Source organism: Apiospora marii (assembly GCF_038362585.1).
Source record: "Apiospora marii strain CBS 49790 chromosome Unknown utg000001l_segment0_segment0, whole genome shotgun sequence".
In the NCBI taxonomy this organism is placed as follows: Eukaryota; Fungi; Ascomycota; class Sordariomycetes; order Amphisphaeriales; family Apiosporaceae; genus Apiospora; species Apiospora marii.
In genome coordinates, this window is record NW_027117372.1 from 3908840 (window position 1) to 3927942 (window position 19103).

The 19103-nt window shown below is 53.0% G+C and overlaps 4 protein-coding genes across 4 annotated transcripts; 2 read left to right on the plus strand and 2 right to left on the minus strand.

The window, feature by feature from the left end:
- Nucleotides 1-512: 512 nt before the first annotated feature.
- Nucleotides 513-2574, minus strand: PG985_001258 (6-phosphofructo-2-kinase; the record flags this gene model as incomplete). The annotated part of the gene is made up of 5 exons (XM_066821027.1): nucleotides 513-1577; nucleotides 1627-1707; nucleotides 1767-2034; nucleotides 2087-2122; nucleotides 2174-2574. 5 exons carry the CDS (start codon nucleotides 2572-2574, stop codon nucleotides 513-515), a joined length of 1851 nt encoding a protein of 616 aa, XP_066691906.1.
- Nucleotides 2575-4473: 1899 nt separating this feature from the next.
- Nucleotides 4474-5682, plus strand: PG985_001259 (import receptor subunit tom-40; the record flags this gene model as incomplete). The annotated part of the gene is made up of 3 exons (XM_066821028.1): nucleotides 4474-4827; nucleotides 4880-5515; nucleotides 5575-5682. 3 exons carry the CDS (start codon nucleotides 4474-4476, stop codon nucleotides 5680-5682), a joined length of 1098 nt encoding a protein of 365 aa, XP_066691907.1.
- Nucleotides 5683-8556: 2874 nt separating this feature from the next.
- PG985_001260 (ubiquitin related modifier 1) lies at nucleotides 8557-9311 on the plus strand (the record flags this gene model as incomplete). Its single annotated transcript, XM_066821029.1, has 3 exons — nucleotides 8557-8621; nucleotides 8772-8936; nucleotides 9194-9311. 3 exons carry the CDS (start codon nucleotides 8557-8559, stop codon nucleotides 9309-9311), a joined length of 348 nt encoding a protein of 115 aa, XP_066691908.1.
- A 2567-nt stretch (nucleotides 9312-11878) lies between these two features.
- On the minus strand, nucleotides 11879-13650 carry PG985_001261 (uncharacterized protein; the record flags this gene model as incomplete). The annotated part of the gene is made up of 4 exons (XM_066821030.1): nucleotides 11879-12499; nucleotides 12563-12736; nucleotides 12785-12838; nucleotides 12895-13650. The coding sequence occupies 4 exons, from the start codon at nucleotides 13648-13650 to the stop codon at nucleotides 11879-11881; spliced, it is 1605 nt and encodes a 534-aa protein (XP_066691909.1).
- Nucleotides 13651-19103: the final 5453 nt, after the last annotated feature.

A 19103-nucleotide genomic window follows, 5' to 3' on the forward strand; every position in this document is an offset into this window, starting at 1 on the left:
AGAGTTCTGAGACTTGAGCGGGTCGAGAGAATCGGTCGGACTCGGTTTTACAGACATTTGAGATACCCGAATTTCGATACTTGAAATACCTTGATGAGAATAGCGCATAGAGCGATATGGAGATGCAAGTCTGTCTACTCACTCTTAGCCACATAGTGATTGCTTAACCTTTGTAGCATGAGCCTTGTTAATCACTTAGAAACACCAGACTGCAAGAAATGCCGAGTAGCCAAAACAGTTAATACATTGTCGACGTAAACTAATCAAGGCGTCGCGGACGTGAGAACGCCAAGTGTGCAATACGCCCTTACGCAGTTCGTAATATACTTCTGATAACCGCCAGCTCTAATTCTGGCCGTAGCCCTCCCGAACCAAGCAAATATCTGCCATGCAACGTATAAAGAGATGTCCTTCTAGAGAGTAGCAACGCCAGAGGGTTCGGCATAATCTGCTGCTAGGTATCGATTCTTGGGTAGCCATCAAGCCTCGACTATATGGTTGCTTCCAAGAACCTAGTCCTGGTCCAATAGCTTATCCTCGACAGCCTCTTTGGACGTGCTGACAATCTTTTGTGGTGGCGGTGAAGTAACAAGAGTGGGGGCGGAGCTGCCAGGGCCGATAGTGAGGCCTTCAAGTGCCGTCTCGGGCGGGCTGCTGAGGCCGCCTCCGGGAAAGAGTGCAGGACTCTCGCCGGGGACGGAGATTCGGACCCCCTCAGGGCTACTAGGGACGATTCTGGGGTCCAGGCCAGGGATAAGAATGCGCTTGGCCTCATTCTGGTATGCAGCGGGAATGATTTCGATGATCTCGTTGCGAGGGAATTTGAGAGTGGGAATGGCCGTGGTGGAGCAGTGCATGAGGTAGGCGTAAAGCACGCGAAGGACCGACTCGTGAGCGATGATGAGCAGGTCGTTCTGTTCACGTTCCAACTCCAAAATGATGGGCTCAAGGCGCACTGCGAGGTCATGGTATGACTCCGCACGAGGGTAGCGATGGTGATAAGGGTCTAGCTCGTGCTTCTCAACTTCATCCGGATAAAGCCGCCGGATCGCCCTCTCGGAGAGCTTTTCGCACACGCCCGGGTTGATCTGTGCCATTTGGCTCCGCTGGCGCACCTTGTAGCCCCGTTCAGTAAATGGCTCGGCTGTTTGTAGTGTGCGCATCCGGGTGCTGGTCCAGACACTCAGGGGTCGTAGCGGAACGTCGGGACCGCCTTGCTCTTTGAGGGATTCGCGTTCCTGCTCGCGATGGCTGAGAATCGTCTCGCACATGATACGAGCATAGTTGTGGCCCTCCTCAGATAAAGGGGCATCGGCCTTGAAAGACTCTTCTTCCGTGGCGACACCGGCCCGTACGAAGAACGTTGTGCGAGATTTGATGTGTGTGTTGGTCAGGTAGAATACAATGCGATGTGAGAGGTAGTTAAAGGAGACATTGTTGTAGAAGAACTTTTGCCCGGCATTAATCATCTTGATGTAGTTGAGCTCATTTTCAGTCATGGTCTCGAAAATGGGGATCTTCATCTCGATTCGACGGAGGTACAGCTTGGCGGCTTCATCGGGATCCATGCCCTCGAACTGGTAAACGTTAGTCTGCACACGACCGGTTAAGAAAACGTCAACTTACATCAGGGGAATTGATCTTGACGTTGCGTGCATTCTCGCGGAGAAGATTTTCGTCGTCAACGTAGGACTCAAGGAAGAGCGTCTAGCAATTTGTCAGCCATTGTCAAATCCATAACTGCGAATTAGCTCAAGGCTACTCACTTGAACATCATGCTTGGCGAACTCCTTGGCCAGGGACAGTCGTCCAGAGGCAGTTGGGTTCACTGCATCATAGATGGCAACTTGTCCATTGTCGTGGTTCAACCATGCATATATGTCCTCTCGACACTTCTTGAGAATCTTCTGGCGGAGCATGACCGATGCAGGCGAGGCATTAGGGAAGAAGTAGTCTTCCGGCACGTCTTCTCCCTCGCCGACAGTAGCTCGTCTGTAGTCACCTAGATGGAAGATTCGGGTCTTTACACCTAGCCTTGGGCACAAAATGAGCGGAAATCGAGCAATCATCCAGATTAATGACCTACCATTGCAGATAGCGGGCCATCGAGACGCAGATATGCCTGTCTGTTGTAAGTTCAAGTCCCGTCGTTTCTGGAGGGGATGATTCTCACGTCTTGCCGCGTGCGGGAAGCCCGACCATGACGATTGCGATGCGGCCAGAGTGAAAAAGCCGGCCTGACATGGTACTATACAGCTGGGCCGGAGCCATATCGTTGTCGGCCGTCACATCGTGTATGCCGTCAATGAAGGTACTGCTCTTTCGCCGGTACCTAGGGGCGTTGGCCGCAATTTCTGCGGTACTGTTTCCATCAGCATTCGTGCTTCCAGTGCAGATGTCTCCAAAATGGACCTGGCGGTGCAAGTAAGAATGAGAGTCCCCTGTGCCGTAACGTCTTGAATTTGTCCTAGACGCATTCTCTTGGGTCGTTCCGGAGGAGGCCATGCAAATAGCAATAGGCTGGGCAGGGGACGACGGTTGTGGGGACTCCGATGCGGATACCTTATCGGACATGGTGCAGGACGAGTTTGCTGGGAATACAAAAGGGAATACAATGAGGCCAAAAGTGAGAAAAGCAGATTTCGAACGAAGCTAATACACGGCCAACCGATGCAGAATACCGGGGCGTGAAGAAACAGCGGAGAGAGGCTACCAGCGCCTTATAGACTGGCCGTTTCTTCCCGTCTCCTTCCGGCACCCGAAGCGAGCGAAGTTGCCCCTGCCTGCCCGAATGGCCTCGATTCGAGACCGAGGGCGCAACAACAGCAGACATCATATCAGCAGTAGCGATGGACTATGGAAGCACTGCGCTGCTCAGGGCACGCAACGCCCATTCCTCCCTGGGTGCCTGGCATGAAGCGTGCGGGCAGTAGCCAGATGTAGAGTCGGCTGCGAATCATTGCCGGAAAGCACGGGCGGGGAAGAAAATGAAATGATACTCACAGTAACGTATCCATCGTGCAGGAAAGAGGCTATCCGAAAAGAGTAACTTGGACTCAACAAAGGCGAATCAAGGGTTGGATTCGAAGGATGATGGCCTGACTGCGATGCCGGGGCTACAACGACTTCAAATTCTCTATGTCGCAGACCTCGCAGACGCACATCAATCAGTATTGGGCCACCTTGAACAGCTGCTGAAACAGTGGGCAAGAGCGCTGTCAAGTGGGGTTAGGGCGACTAGACACCGAATTTAGTGTTGAAGAAGAGAAGTCTCGGGTGGGTAGCGCCACCTCGAGTGCACTGGACGTGATGCGATGTCTTGTCTGAATATCCCAATGCTGGATGATGGTGTTGGGGATGCTGAAGATGTCCAAAGTCCAAGCCAAGAAAGATCAATGATGGTTCTGGCTTATCCACTAATTGCCAGGAACACCCTCCGTTTGATCTGGTTGGACCATGAGCTGGAGGCCTGCTTGTATCTTCAATGCGATAGCCAACCACCAGACAATAAGTACGAATTGTTGTCCTTACTCCAGGCCTGCTTGGATATGTACGAATTTCAGTACACGTTAGAAGCTTGTTGCTCTAGATATGAAGATTTCGTGCTGACGTCCAAAAACCTCCAATGGGGATATCCGTGTGAAGCGATGGTGTGTGTGACAAGCAGTCGTCTACAAATAGGTACCGGGTAGGCCAGAGTAAGTGATTGACTGGGCAACGCCCAAGCTCTGTTGAAAGACAACGGCACAATCAAAGTGAAAAGGACGCGTTATGGCCTCCCCCAGGTGCGGTTATAAATTGAAGTACTACTAGATTACTTGATGCCTGGCGACTGGCGCTTCTTATTGTTGTTGAGAGAGGAGGTTTAATATTGAAGTTGCGCTATCATAGGCCTTAGGCGCAAAACCTACCATGACATAATTCCTGGAAGCGAGCAGGGTATGAAATGAGCTGCATGAAATATCCTAATACAAAGATATCGAAAAGTAACCCCGGTCATCCACAGCCGTGGGATTTTCGGATATTGAATTGATGGAGTAAGAGGATACCCTGTATGCACTTAAGCGAGCTCCCACTCGGGGCTAAAACTCTCCTAGTAACCATGGTATCATTCAATTCCAATCGAGGTGGAGCTGTCGATTCGGGCACGGCCCTCCTTATGGTCCGTGCCCATCAAAAAACCCAGCGGATCACTAACGCCGGGTTGTCAAAGAAATTTTGAGTGCTGCCGACTACGTAGTTCGCAACGAAGCTCGAAAGGCAGCTCTGGTCTTTCACCACCCCAATTCACTTCCTTCGACTAGCCATTCCGAGGCAGTGACTGCTTCGTCGCCGAGTATCAACAGTTCGTCCAGCACTGTCATAGATTGATTGGTATCCAAATCTTTGGTAATCCGTCCTCGTGACCAGCAATAATCGCCGCCTTCGGATCCAACCGACCACCCGACTGTCCCATCCTGTCCAATCGTCAAGATGGATGTCACTCCGATGAAGATGGAGACCGCTCCGATAATTACGTCGCCGCCGTCGTCGTCGTCGGCTTTTGGCGCCCTTGTCAACAACCCGATATCCCGGAGTCTCGCAAATGTCTACCAGTCGTTTTCTGACAGGAGGGAAAGGCTTGGCCTGACAAACCCCGGAGCCGTAGAAAACATCGCAAAGGAGGTGCAGCGCGAAGTGTCTCCTGCCATGCACATGCACACTGGCCTGCGCGCCGACATCACAAAGGCCATTGACTTCGCTCCTCTGTGCCAAGTCTCACACCAGTTTGCCATGGGCGACCGACTCCAGCCCTATGCATTTGCCGCTTTATACGGCACCAACAAGGTGCGTACCCACTCATTCTACCGGTCGACCCAATATTGACTTGTTGCTGTAGGTGTTCATGCAGGGAAGTCTGGACAGCGACGGCATGTTGTCCTCGCGATTCAACTACCGATGGACCGACTCGCTTGTGACCAAGTCCCAGTTCCAGATCGGCGCTCAAGATATGGCCTCGATCGAGCATGAATACGTTGGCGCCGACTTCACATCCTCGCTGAAAATGCTGAACCCTTCATATCTTGAGGGAGGCTTAACCGGCATCTTTATTGGTCAGCATCTTCAGTCGGTCACTCGGAAGCTCTCTCTCGGTATGGAGGCTGTCTGGCAACGTGCTGCTCTCAACCAGCCCCCTGAGGCTGCCATGTCGTATGTTGCTAGATACAAGTCGAATGACTGGATCGCAACTGCTCAGCTACACGCACAGGGTGCTTTGAACGCTACCTACTGGCGGAGACTGTCTGACAAGGTCCAGGCTGGTGTCGACATGACCCTCCAAGCCGTTCCCAGCCAGGGTGGTATGATGGGTGGCATCCAGAAGGAGGGCATCACCACTGTTGGTGCCAAATATGATTTCCGGATGTCTGTTTTCCGCGCTCAGGTCGATTCCAAGGGCAAGCTGAGCTGCCTGTTGGAGAGGGTTGTCGCGCCGCCTGTCCGTTTGAGCTTCGGTATTGATCTTGACCATGCTACTGTAAGTCCTTGTTGGCTCGCACCTCAGATCCATTTCGACACATACTGACCCCTGACCAGCAACAAGCCAAGATCGGTCTTGGCATTACCATCGAGGCACCATCCGAAGGACTTGAGGAGAAGCAAGAGGCTCTTGGCGTGGCAGCTGCCCCCAATATCCCCTTCTAGACGACATTACGCAATGGCGGCAGCTTTTGGCTGAGATCTCTTCTCTTGTCTTACTAATAATCCCCATGACCTCCCGCCAGGGCGTCGAATGCCCTAACCGCTTCCGATTCACGACGATAGAGATCTCATATCAGCATGAAAGTGTTCGTTCGGCTTCACAACGTGTGCGTTTCCACGCCTCAAAATCGCACCAGGAAGCTTGGGGAACGGACTTGTGTATTATAGATTGGATGCGATATCTAGAAGGGTTGGGTCTGAGCATTGCGGCCTCGGATGGCAATGGGGTTGACGGCGCTTCTGGCATGACTCTATTCACGACGACATGGAATATGCACAGATGATGTCTTTGTAATCTAGTTGGGGTTACTGTATATATAGGGTAGCCTGTACGTGTATAAAACCCGTGCCTACAAAAGGGCACAATCTCCACAGGTGGATTGGTAACAAGATGCTACAATCTGATCATCATTCCACTCTCAGCACTCGCGCCGAACCAAGATGGAGTTTCTTTGACGAAAGTGAGACAGTGTCCTTCCATCAACCAAGCGTATTCACAGTTAATCAGTCTGCCGCGAGACCAATGAAGCCCGGTCAGCATCCCGTATTCAGCCCTGTCTGCGTTTGGTCCGGTTTGCAACAGGGTGGAACGCGGTCATGTTGGGGTAATTTCTGGGCATGCGGTGTAATACGTGTTAAGCGAACCCTTTGGAACCACCGTCCATGTATCCTGCTCGGAATTCTGTCTGGAGGGGCCCAGTCAGTATTTCGCAACTTGGACTGGTCGGTTTTCATCTCGCGAATGTCGTCTTCGTCTTCCACAGAACGTAAGAGCCAGGGCATCCATGTGTACGGTTTGAATCGTGGTCGGGGCGACTGGCTGTTCCGGTACGCTTCGGGGAGAAAATGAAACGAGTCCGCGGTCGGATTCAAGAAGTTTGGTCCGACTCGGGTATGGCCAGGTCACTTGGGAACATCTGAGATGATGAGTCTTGCCCCTTTTCCCCAAGCGGACCCAAAAGAGGACCTGGGCGTGTGAGGGAATGGGCTGCCTTGGCCTATGACAGTCGGTTTTTCGGACGACAGAGAGAACACTGACACAGCGGCGGGCAAGGCAGCGATCTGCTGTAGTGTTGTGTCGTGACTCGGTAGAATAGGTGGTGGGAGCCTGTCTTGCGAGCCGTACGAGCTGCCTAGGCGCCTGGGCAACTTCGTCTTTGCTGCTGGTAACTCCTATTAACTAACTCCTATCGCCCAGGAATCATCGCTTCCTAACGGCCGGGAAAGGGTGACATCACCACTGATGGCAGAAACAAGTAACTCACAGTACTATCTACCAAGAGGACTCCTTGTTGCCGTAGCCCGTGGGAACATACTGGAGAGAGGGTGCTTCACACTAACATATTTTTAGTCCAGCCATGCCTGCGCCGTCTTCGCTTCATCCATGAACTCCGACGCAGAGCATCGGTGCAGGCACGCAAGGCAGTCGTAGTGGTTGCTGGTATGCCCATGAAGATCAGTGGTTGGGCAGCAGAGTCTGTCATGCATGTGGTAACATTTTCACCAAAAGACGCCGCAACCAAGTTGCAGGACCCCTAGGTCAGTTCCCCTGAACCTGGCGTTACCGCAGGTTCTGGTCACCAGATAGACGTCTTTGGTATGTGCTCGGAGATCCGGTCGGAGCCGCTGACCGATACCTGGCAGTGCCGCACAGGACCGCCACATCGTTCAATAGGCTTGGTGCTTGCTTGTTGGCAGAGATAGCAGCTATGGCTCGCGCTTTCGGTTTCGGGCGCATTCTCAGGCAAAATCCAGAACTTCGAGCATACCGAGGTGTATGAGCGCGCTATTTAAACCATGCAGTCTACATTTTCATCTTCCTCCGGGCACCTGCGACGAAAATTCTGTGCTTCCTGTGTCAGGGGAGGGCCCTGATATCGAACGGTCGCGGCCCGACCGCTGCACGAATGAAGCTGTGGCCAGGGAGGGAGGGGGGGGGGGGCGAACCTGAGGGCGTCAAGCACGAGGCTGCGCCCAGAGCCTATGGGCGTTTTACATTCCATAGCAGCAGTGGGTACTGGTTCGTGACAGTAGGTCTGGCACAAGAAGCTGCAGCATGGCTGTCATGGGGACTCGAGAGATGATGTGGCTACAGGGTGGCGGGATGGTATGCTTGCACCTGCTTCGAAGCGAGGATGCCGCGAGCAGTCTCGCATGGGAAACGTGGATCTATCCATGCTTGAGAGACGGGCTGGTACATTACCTCTCGTAGCCCAACTGGCGATCAGAGAGGAGATTGGCCGTCTGCTGCTTGATGGGCGGCCTGGACAGTCTCCCCATCGTACGATTGTCTATAAGGCTTGATCCTGGAACTTCTAGATCACACTTATTTCCGATCCCAATTACCGTAGTCGTTATGCCCGACGAGTCGTCCAATACAGACCAAGATCCCACGCAGTGATTGGAGATGAAGATTCCCCATGAAGGGCTGAACGATGCAGGTAAAAACCCCAACTCGTGGCGGTGAATGGACGAGACTGGTCTCTCGAGACTGCATCAGCACAACACCTCTGGATGAGGCAGGGGAATTCCTTGACTTGTATGCACCAGATTCTTGCTGTATGCCCTTCCTGAATGCCTCGTGATTGGATCGTAACCCGTGAGTCGTCATGTTTCCTGCACAGGGGTGAGGTTGAGGCAGCTACCTCTACAGGCTATAATGGGCGTGGGCGCTCGGGCCACCCGGTGCGGTGCCGACAGGCAGATGGGCCGAAAGGGAAATCTTCCATGTTCAAGCACGCAAAACCACCAACATTACTGGCTTGCTGCAACCCCCCTATTTTTTTTTTCTTCGTCTCCCCCCATAGAATTTCACGCATGGCTGTCGAAACAGAGGCCGCCTCGCCAGAGGTCGCCAAATTGCCCATCGTCGTCGAGTTTTCGTAGGTGGCCGCCGCAACCCCGAAAGAAACCACCCCCCTCCCCCATGACACCATGCCTTTTCCTTGTTGATTGGTTTGCACCGAATATTCGGACGTCCATGACGCAAATTGACTACAGGGAGTTGCCGGCTGACTTTGGAATATGTACAGTGGAGGCCTGGAGATGCTGTTCTCGGACCAGCGTCGCCATTCCCTGTCCGTCCCGGCTACGACCAGCGAGGGCAAGCCTGCAACCGTGGCGTCTCTCATCGACTACCTGTGCCGCAACACCATGAAAGACACTCGTAAGGAGCTCTTCGTCCTGGATGATCACCTGTGAGTCTCTGCTGTATTTGGCGCCCGCGCGGCTCGGCTTTCCCGTGTGCCGCTCCTGCTCCTCCTGCTCCTCCTTCTCCTCCCTCCTCCTTATCCCCCTCCTTAGAAGACAACAACATCTTTCTGCGCCTCGCCGTCGCTCTTCTCCTACATCCTATTTTCATCCCTAGAAACAGGAGTGGAAGAGAGCGAGTGAGCAAGGTCAATTGGTGGCCATGCACTAGCCGTAAGCGAGGCTGATTATGTGGCATATTCAGTCGCCCGGGTATCCTTGTCTTGATCAACGACGCAGACTGGGAACTAGAAGGTGAAGAGGCCTACGAGATTCAGAGTGGTGACAACATATTATTTGTCTCAACGCTGCATGGCGGTTAGAGCTATTGGATGGGGCCTGATCCGGCTCTGCCGTCTTGCTGGAAGAGTCTCTCTCCCTCCCTGCCTCTTCTCCCATCTCGGCAATAAGAAAAGAATGGCCCGGAGGACAAGGGAAGCCCCAAGGGACGGAAAGATGCTCGATACCGGAAAGCATTTCGAGCCTGTCCCGGTGTACGACATGATCGACTAGCTTGAGATGGAATGGGAAACCCCCCGTTTACCCTGTACCAGATTTTCCCTCTCCTGTTCTGGTCTACCCCGCCGTGGCGTAGGTAAAACATCAGCAACCATCGTCTCCGAGCTGAGCAATTGGGTTGGTAGCTGTTGCTGTGTGGATGCTCTGCGTTCGACCTGCAGCCAAGAGCGCTCATCTCATCTCTCTCGTCCTGCCGTCCACCGTCGTACTCTCTAGATCTTGTGTACCCATCGCGGGCTTCGAGAACCGACAAGGCCTATTGACGTCCACCTTTCCCACCCCCTGTTTTTTTTTCATGCAGCTCCCGCAGATCCAGATAGTAGGTCTGCGATACTCGAGAAGCATTGCAACACACAGTGCCGTCCCACGAAATCGGGCATTAGGAGAAATACAATCTATCTTTCTCTGATCTTAGCGGTGAAGCGGCAGCCGCATGTATAATAATAATGCCCGATAGACCCCTGGCCAATCGTGTTACTTGACGCTTCGTCATACTTGCTCAAATGGGAACGTCGCTACTCCAACCCCAAATGAACAAATGAACACCGCTACATTCAATGGCACGACGACGACTGGGAAAGCGACACATAAGTGTATGATCATGCCTGGTGCATACAGCAACCCTCGTGGGGCATTCTGACCGACACTCCTTTCTCTTTTCCCCCTCTTCTCTTCCTCTGTCTCCTTCCTTTCTCGTGTCTTTGATGGCGGGCTAACCGGGCCTTGGACATCGAAAACCCGGGTCTAGTCGCTCTGCTAAGACATGCCTTCCTGGGTGAGGTTGGGATCGGGCCTAGGTAGCCGTTCCGCGGTCACACCAGTATACCTGCCAACCCGTCACCGTGTCTTGAAACTGGACTGGCAGTTACATACATATATACGTGCATACGTGACCAATGGAAAAAAGCGGAGGTTGATGGGAATGATATGTAGCTTCGGTAATGCCTGGGTTGACAGACTACCTACTAGCGGGAGGAGGAGTAGAGAGATCTGGCAGGTTTTGCAGGGCCAATGCCAATGCCAATCTCCCCTTCTTGCTCCTCTTCCCTCCCAGCTAGTGGGCGAATGATGCGCGCCGGGCGGGACGGGGAAGTGTGCTAGCATCAGTCATGTTATCAGCCCCTCAAATGTGATATATGACAGAAACCGATGCGCCCGCGCCCATCCAAAGTTCACGAGAGACAACTGTCTAGGTTTCCTCGAAAAAGGGTTTAAAAGAAGGAAAAGAAAAGAATAGGCCAGAAGCCGCCAGCAGAGAAATTAGTGATGCACGACCGTCTTGAACCATTGGCTGCTACTGGCTTCCTCCTCCTCCTCCTTCTCGTCTTGTTCACTATTTTTTGACTCCGGCATTTTTATGGACCGTAACGCCTTTTCACTTGTACATGGGAGGGGCCGATCGAGCCTTGCATCTCGACCGCGTTACCCACCTCGAGGGGAGGAAAAAAAAAGCAAGTAGAGAACAGAATGACACAATATGTACATGCAGCGTTTGGAAGTGTCTCTCTACCTGCCCTGCATCCTGTTGGCTAGCTAGCCACGCATCAGCCAAGGGGGACTCTAGATCCCTGATCGACTACCCAACCCCAAGAGGAGTGCGTCACGACTGTTTCGCCGTTGCAAAACCGCCGACGCCTCCGTCCCTCCGCCCCCAAGCATCCCTTTCCTATGTCTCTCGACCCGCGGGTTTCTGGTGGGCATCATAGCATTTCAGATCGTACAGCCCCTGTGGTCGTAAGGGACGAGTGTAAGTGTATGTGTGTAAGTGACACCGCGCAATTTTTGGTTGCACATAATTGTAATCCATTCTCTATACTAGAGTGAGCAACGTGAGAGTTTCAAATACGGAATAATTACACAAGCAATAGAGTATTCAACGTTGAGACATACAAGTCCGGTATAAACAAAGCCATAACGCTCAAGACCCAGCCAGCCCAGCTAGAAAGCCCGCCCATATGTGATAAAAAAACATGATCTCTTCTATACGTCCCACCATGACATGATCGTACCGCCGTCTCAGAAAATGCAACAAAAACTAACCGCCTGGTCTTTTTTGTGTAGTCGTACGCCGCATATCTCTTTATCTCTTCCTCTTCGTCATGATTTTTCTTTCTGTGTTTTTCATCTGTGTATAGCTCCGGGAAATAGAAGAAGACTGTATGTAATGATGACCCCTTAGACAAAAAAATTTGGGCAAAAGCAGCATGGAAACAAATAAGAACATCCCTCCCGTGATCGTGATTTTGGTACAGGCGCAAAGCATAAAGGGGACCAAGGAAACCCCCGGCAGATGCAACATGGGCCGGAGGGAGGATATACATGTTTCCTTGGAAAGTTGGCGACCGGCTTGCTGTGCTATGGAGTGTAAGTCCTAGTACATGCGGTGTTGCTCAAAGGACATGTTGCGGTTGTGGTCCTCTTCGTAGAAAGTCCCAGTCGAACTCGGTGTAGCACCACTACCGGACAGACTCTCCTGGTCGACATCCATGATCTCGTAGGGACGATTGTTGCGTCCCACCATCATATGGTGTGACTGGCCAGGGTTGTTGTGCTGTTGCTGGTGGTGCTGGTGCTGGCGCATCATCACATATGAATGGTAGTCGCCCTCGTGGTGGTGTTGGTGCGCAGGTAATCCATGGTGATGGGGGTGCTGCAGTTCAGCAGGGTGAGGCAGTTGCGGCAGCTGCGGTACGGAGCCGGAAGTCATGTGCGGGTGCATAGGTGGCGTATGTTGCTGTTGTGCCAGATGGTGGCTGGGTGGCGCTACGAGGCCTTGCCCACCGTGAGGGTGAGACCTCGGAACCACGGGAGCGACGTTGCGGTCTCGACCACGGCCCTTGATGCCTTTGTTGAGGTTTTTGTAGATAATGGCGAAGTCGTCGAATACCTTCCGTTCATCTTTGGGGAGACTGTTGAGCTCCGCTGCCGACATGGTGGCAAACTTCTCAGTCAGTTCCATGAGAGTCTTCGTGTGGAATTTGTTTTGGTGAGACTAGAAAATCACTTAAGTCAGCATAAACAGGTCTGCGGCGAGGATGACAGGAGATGAACGGACCTTGAGGTTCCCACGCTGAGTAAAAGGCCTTCCACAACCGTCGAGGTTGCAGTAGAACCTCTTAGACGGGTCATGAACGTTCATGTGTGCCCTAACATTGCCCCGCTGGGCGAACCTCTTGCCGCACTGTTCGCAAGCGAACGGCTTCTCGCCGGTGTGTCGACGCTCGTGGGTCTACAATGATTAGCTAGATACGATAAAGATGGTCAGAGGGAAGCATACCTTCAGGTTACCGAGTTGGGAGAAAAAGTGGCCACATCCTGGATGGTTGCATGGCTATTATTCGTCAGTTTAGCCAGCGGGCGAGGCCGTCGTGGAGTGTACAAACTTACGTAGGGCTTTTCGCCGGTGTGGCTGCGAATATGGATGTAGAGATGCGTCTTCTGAGCAAATTTCTGGTTGCAATCCGGTACATCACACCGGTACTTCTTGGGATGCTTCTCGTTAGGCTTGGTGTCCTCTGGGCTCGCAGACCTCGAGCCGCGAGGCGGTGATGGGTACCGAGCCTCGGGGCTGCTCTCGTCGGATTTATTGTGCAGCTTGGACTGCACAACCCTCATCAGATTGTCGATGAATGTGTTGTTCTCGAACTTGTTGCCTTCATTTTTGGCACTGTTGGGAGTGAGTGCTACCAAGGAGTCCTGGCCTCTTGTAGGCTGGGGTGGTGTGTGCAGCTCGTGCTTGACCTCTGGGCTGGCTGTGGTTGACTCCAAGTTGGAGTGCATACTGTCCCGCGGATAGCTGCTGTCTGGGGTTTTCTCACTGCTGATAGGCATGACTCGGAGTGTTGGGCGCCCGTCCGAGAACTGCCTGAAGGGCGCAACCAAGGGGCTAGGAGTCGATGGAGGGTAGGCCTGGAAACCAAAAGGGTTGTGCGGTTGGTAATGGGGAGCCGTCATACTCGATACTGAAGGCATGCTGTAGGAGTTGCCAACCATGTATTGAGTAGCAACCGTGGGCTGCTGGACCGTAGGGGAGCTGGTTGCTCTAGAGTCATACTGCATCAATCCGGAATGGCCCATCATGCCATATTCGGGGGCAGACTGATGGTGTTCCTGCCATCGTCCCCAGTTGGTTGGGAGCTGCATCGTAGCTTGGGGTACTAGTTATTAACAGGACTCTATTCGATCTCGGCGAGCCTTTCTCAGTGCGATATTATGGGTAGACGCAGGATGTCAAGGTCTTTGCAAGTGTGATGATAGAAAGAGCCGTGTGGTATGGCAGATTCAGAAGTGTGATATTGATGGTGATAAGTAGTTGGGATGGTAGTAACAGAAAGACAAAAGCCGCCGAATATAACGAGGAAAAGGAAAGACTCGTGGTTCACGAAGAGACGGAAATGTAACCAAGGATATAGTAACCGAGTCAGGTATCAGACATCTCATCGGTTTCCTGTAAGGAACAAGACTTGGGGCCCTCGAGATATTATACTCCGCGAAGCAAGATGATTTGCACTGGGGTCCCCACCTGGGCCACCGCCCGTGTTAGGTACTGCTGCCGGGGATCGACTTGCGAGGTTGCAGGCGACCAGGATACAAGAGACGTACGTTCTGGATAGAACGCTTGTACGCATAGGGTTAAGAAACCAAGCCAGGGCTTGGGAAAGACACCTTGTGCTCACATCTCATATCAGACCCCCACCCCAGACTCTTTGTATCAGAACGGGGCTCCTAGCCAGCCCAGGGTTCGATCGAGGTGGAGGAATATTGTATCTGAGGCTTGGTCCTGAGCCCACCATAATAGTGGATGACAGGCGGCCGAGCCAGGATTGAGACATTCTGAACTGATGCGGCAAAGGAGAGAGGCTAGTGTCCACGCCTCGAACCTCCCACTAACATTGGCTGCTTCACGACCTCCAGTGAGTGGCTGGGACTGGGTTGGCCGTCACAGCTACTACTACAGCTACCAGCTACATCGAAGGGGATATCACGGCCTAGGTGACCAGCACTCGCTGGACAGTGACAGTAATCCAATCTGGCAATGGTGAGCTGATGGGAGCCTAAGCCCTCCCCCCATAGGGCATGATCCATGTCAGTGACGATTCCAAATACACAACACAATCTCCATATACGGAGATCAGCGAAGCTCGCCCGCCAGGTCGAGAGATTCGAAACCAGGTTGGCCAGTAGGCAGCTACAAGTCCCCTCTCTGCCTCTGCCACCGTCGAGGGACAATCGAATCGGGGAGGTCTCATTGTTTCGTTTGCACATATGCCCAGCCGCCTAAGAATAACTCGAAGGACTCCCAGTGTGCTCAGTTGGGTGGGCAATGAATGGGTGTGGTACCCGCAGCGGGAGAGCTACCAGGGGCGTTGTACCGGGGGATTCCAGGGACTAGGTAGGTAGGCCAGGTGGATTGGAATCGACTGGGTGGGTGGGCTCAGGCAGTGAGGTGAGTGTACTGTACTGTACGTATCTACGTGGGGCCAGGTCTGAAAAGACTATGACGGGGAAGGGCATGCTTGGCAAACTGGGTCGGCAGGTGGCTTGTAGGGAATGAGAGGAAGAGAACGCGCGCGAGTGAGTGAGAGTGTGCGTGTGCGCGTAAAAGCCGTATGCAGTATGTGTGTGGTGGTTGAAGTTGAGCGGTCCTCAAGCCACCACATATTCAGAGCAGAGCTATTAGGTTTAGCCTCTATCAAGTGATTCAAGCTGGGGTACCCTGGCGAAACAGGCGATCACTAAAACCACCCCAATTCGAATCTGGCTACTGCTGGTGTACTGGGCGCGCCATCGACGGCCGGAACTCCACGGATGCGAAATGCCTGGAAACCGCCTGGCCTGTCTGGATGAGTATTTGCCTTGTGGGTGCATATGAGGTAAATGAGGTAAATGTCGTTAAAATGCAGGCCACACCGATTGCCCGGTTGCGCTTCCCGGCCACCAATGTCAAATGCGTTGCGTTACCGCTCGCAAAAATGCCATTCAACTGATAGCCGCATATGCAGCGTCAGAGGCGAGAACATCGTCCTGGAGTCGCGCAATATACTCGGTAAATTGTACGGGGAATACTATGGGTGCAAGGCCAGCAAAAGCAGCAGTCCCATTGAAGTAGCCGAAGTCAATGGCGGCTGAGGTACATCCCACTTGGCTGTACTGGAGAGCAGGTTGGGTCGTAGCTGGCGCTGAAACAAACGACAAATCTAACCCAGGCTATAAATGCAGGTTTAATGAAGCTCTGAAGGTAGGTTGTGGTATGACACGTCGTAAACTGCTGCGCTGAGATGTTAAACTCAATCCTGCCACTTGCAGAACATGTTCGCCAGCGTATCAATCGGCAAGTGCGAGCGGAGATGTGCCTTCTCCCTTGAGATGCTCTCTTTCGCTCTCTCTCTCTTGATCTTGCTTTGACTTGTTCCTGCCCATCATCTACATGCCTCGTCTATCTCACCGTATCGAGCCAAGTCGATTGGGCAAAGAGGCGGAGAAGCTGTCAGATATGACAGACGATGGGAAATTGGACGGGATTAGCTTGGCATATCACGACTGTCAGTCAGTCGGTACATACTGTAGGTAGAACTTTGGGTGTGGTGGTTGTTCCAGAGATCTGCGGGCAGGGATCATGGAAGTCCAATTGACGAATCAAGCACCTTGTTTACGATGGGGGACGAGATACATCAGGTACCTCTGCCCTTCGCATGTATCATCCGATCGGAACCTTGTATCTGGGTTGCAAAAACCAGCTGCAGCTGGCGGGGGGGGTCGAGGTGGTATGCGGATTTCATAACATTACTGCGCTACGAGACCACACGCACGGGCGTACTCAATGACATATCCGCTCGGGGGTTGCATTCTACATCGTGCTAATCTATCAACTATCCATTGCCTTATACACGGCCAGCGCGTCAGAACCGGCTTCACTACTTGCTGGTCAGGCGCTAACTGGTAGGTCGCCCTGAATGCGGATCTTGACATGGAAGCGTGGGGCGCTGTAATACCAACCAATGCTGTCAGTCAATCAACCCAACCTATACCTACCTATACTCTGTCGTGCTTATTGATGCCTTCGTTGCGTGCCACGTCGGTGCACGGAATGCTCCAAGTCCAACGGTCGGTTCCCATTACAAGTCGAACGTTGGAAAGCCGTCAGGAGCGGTCTGCTCTATTGACCGTCTAGTCTGCAGTAGTCTCGTTTGCCGTTCCGCTTCGAGTACGGAGTATTGCGCACCTTACTTGGCGCCTCAGTCATGTGCCAGAAGCATGGCCGACGGTATACATACACAGATACACCCGCCAACGGTCGCTGTAAGGTAAGATTGCCTTGGGCTTCCTCCTCTGGAGGTCGACTTTGTCAAACTTCCATTGTTTCTTTGCTTCTTTGCCAGGGAGCCTCAGGACCCTTTCCTCCCCCGCAACTGGACTCAGCCACCAGATCCAAGTTCAGGCGACGTCCCAGATGATCAGTACAGGCAACTGTGCAGGCATCCCCGATCCTAGGTTCGCAGCCAGCCAGCCCATCAGGTCACTGCTGGCACATCTGGATGCCGTTGCATGATGCTTCTTAGCTAGCACCGCTGCCGCCCACGGCGCCATCACCACACGGGCTTATCCCCGGCCCAGCTGCAATTGGGCGATCTGCATGAAACAGTCATGGGGAACTCTTAGATGTTCATGCCGGCGCATTTGTCATGAACAGGTCCTAAGCGAAGCCACGGCTCGATAGTGTAACTGATAATGACAAGGTCGCCTGCTCAAGTACTAGCACTGGATGTGATATATCATCTTGTAGTAGCAGCGCCATACGTGACACTGGTTCGATCACAATGCATGTACGATCTGTCTCCCTCAAACTGAAGCCTCACGCGGCGAGCTGCTCAACTCTCGCACACTCTACACGGCGGGAGATTTACCTCTATCACCTCCGCTGTGTATGCGTATGACGAACTTTCAGATCCAATACCATGGGGATGGGTGCGACCAAAGCAAGCCACAGTGCCACAGGCGCGAGCTTTGGTCGGCGATCGCATCGATCAATTGTGCCCATTAATGTGACCCACCTTGCGATCCTTCATAGAGATCCTTCTCAAGGAGCAGTAAGCAACCTTTCGAGGCACCAAGCATCTCTTTGAAAGCCAGGCACCAGGGCGTCAAATCCTGCGCGGATCTCATGACGGAAGCCGTATGGCAGTGGACAGCAAAGTCCCGAAAGAGACATATCAGCAAGACACGGACGGTAGCTTGCAACTATCTCCAATCTTATTTCGTATTTGTCGAGACTCAGGCCAAGGCATAGCATCCCATTGGCCGGGCGGCATACTGCAAGGACGAGACTGTTCTACTGTAGACATGCATGCTCAAGGGGCAGAGTCCCGCCATCGCGCCGACCACCATAGATTCATGTCTCCGCTAATGACAGTGCGGGAAGGCCCCTCAGCACACACGTATTTGGCCACATTCTATCGGCTAGGCCGTGGTATGCCGGCTACCCGACTCTACATGCGCAGCGCTACTCTGATTCCATGAGGGCCCGCATGTGTCGATAAAGGTAAAATTGGCATACGTATTGTACTGCACACTTACTACTCACTTACAATTCCTCCGACCGGGAGTGGGGGAGCAGCCGACCACACTATTGGAGCTTGGCTTTACAAGGTCCCCTGATCCGCGCTGACGTCTTCAGCTTCAGACCCGAGATCGTGGTAGACAGGCGGCGGCGACCCAATCAACTTAACCCGCTTCTTCAGCTAGGATCCGAGCTGACTATGGACTTGCTCTTTTGTGTCGCGGAAGACCCGGTATGCGTTTTTTTGGAGCAATCGTCGGAATTTGGAGCATGGTAACGAATAAGTAATTAACTGGGAAAGGAGGGGGAATATACCCGTTGCCGAAGTAGTAGCCAAGCCAGATCAAAAGGCAATAATGGGTTGACAAGCAGCCAGGTGAAAGCTTGTCAGCCGGAGCATCTACGAGACGGCAGCAGCGAAGAGTCTTACTGGACAGGCGCCCAAAGGGATCGGCCTGGCGTGCAGTGCTTAGCATCGCATTTTGAGTTTCGTGCCGCTCTCTCAACCCTCACAGCGATCCTCCCAGGCTTCACATCTGTACTAACGGGTTCATCATATGACGGCTGTTCGTTTTCGAGTACTTATACAGCGTGACCCATGATTTTCCACCTTTATGGAGCACCTTATCTATCTGGAGTTACACAGACGGACTTTCCGGGAGGTTCATTGGGGAGCATGGTCGCAAGCTCGAGTCCACGAGCGACAAGAATCAGCAAATACAGCGCCGCAATTGAACGACCAAGCCGCCGAGTCGCGAATAATGTACATACCCTGTAGGGAGGTCTCGTTGGCAGGCGGGGATCGATCCGGTGGCCAGATGCAAGCACGGCTCGCGGAGTACTCCCTTGGGCAGTACTTGGACACCTGCCTTATGTGAACTCTGACCGGTAACCAGTCCGGAGAGAGATGCGAAGAGCCCGGCTGCTCAGTGACTACGCGATGACGCAGGAACATGCGTATCGTGGCGCCCGCTCTCATGAGGACCAGCGCATCGACGCTGGCGTGCATCCAATCAGCGTCCAGGGTGGGAGGTCGGTT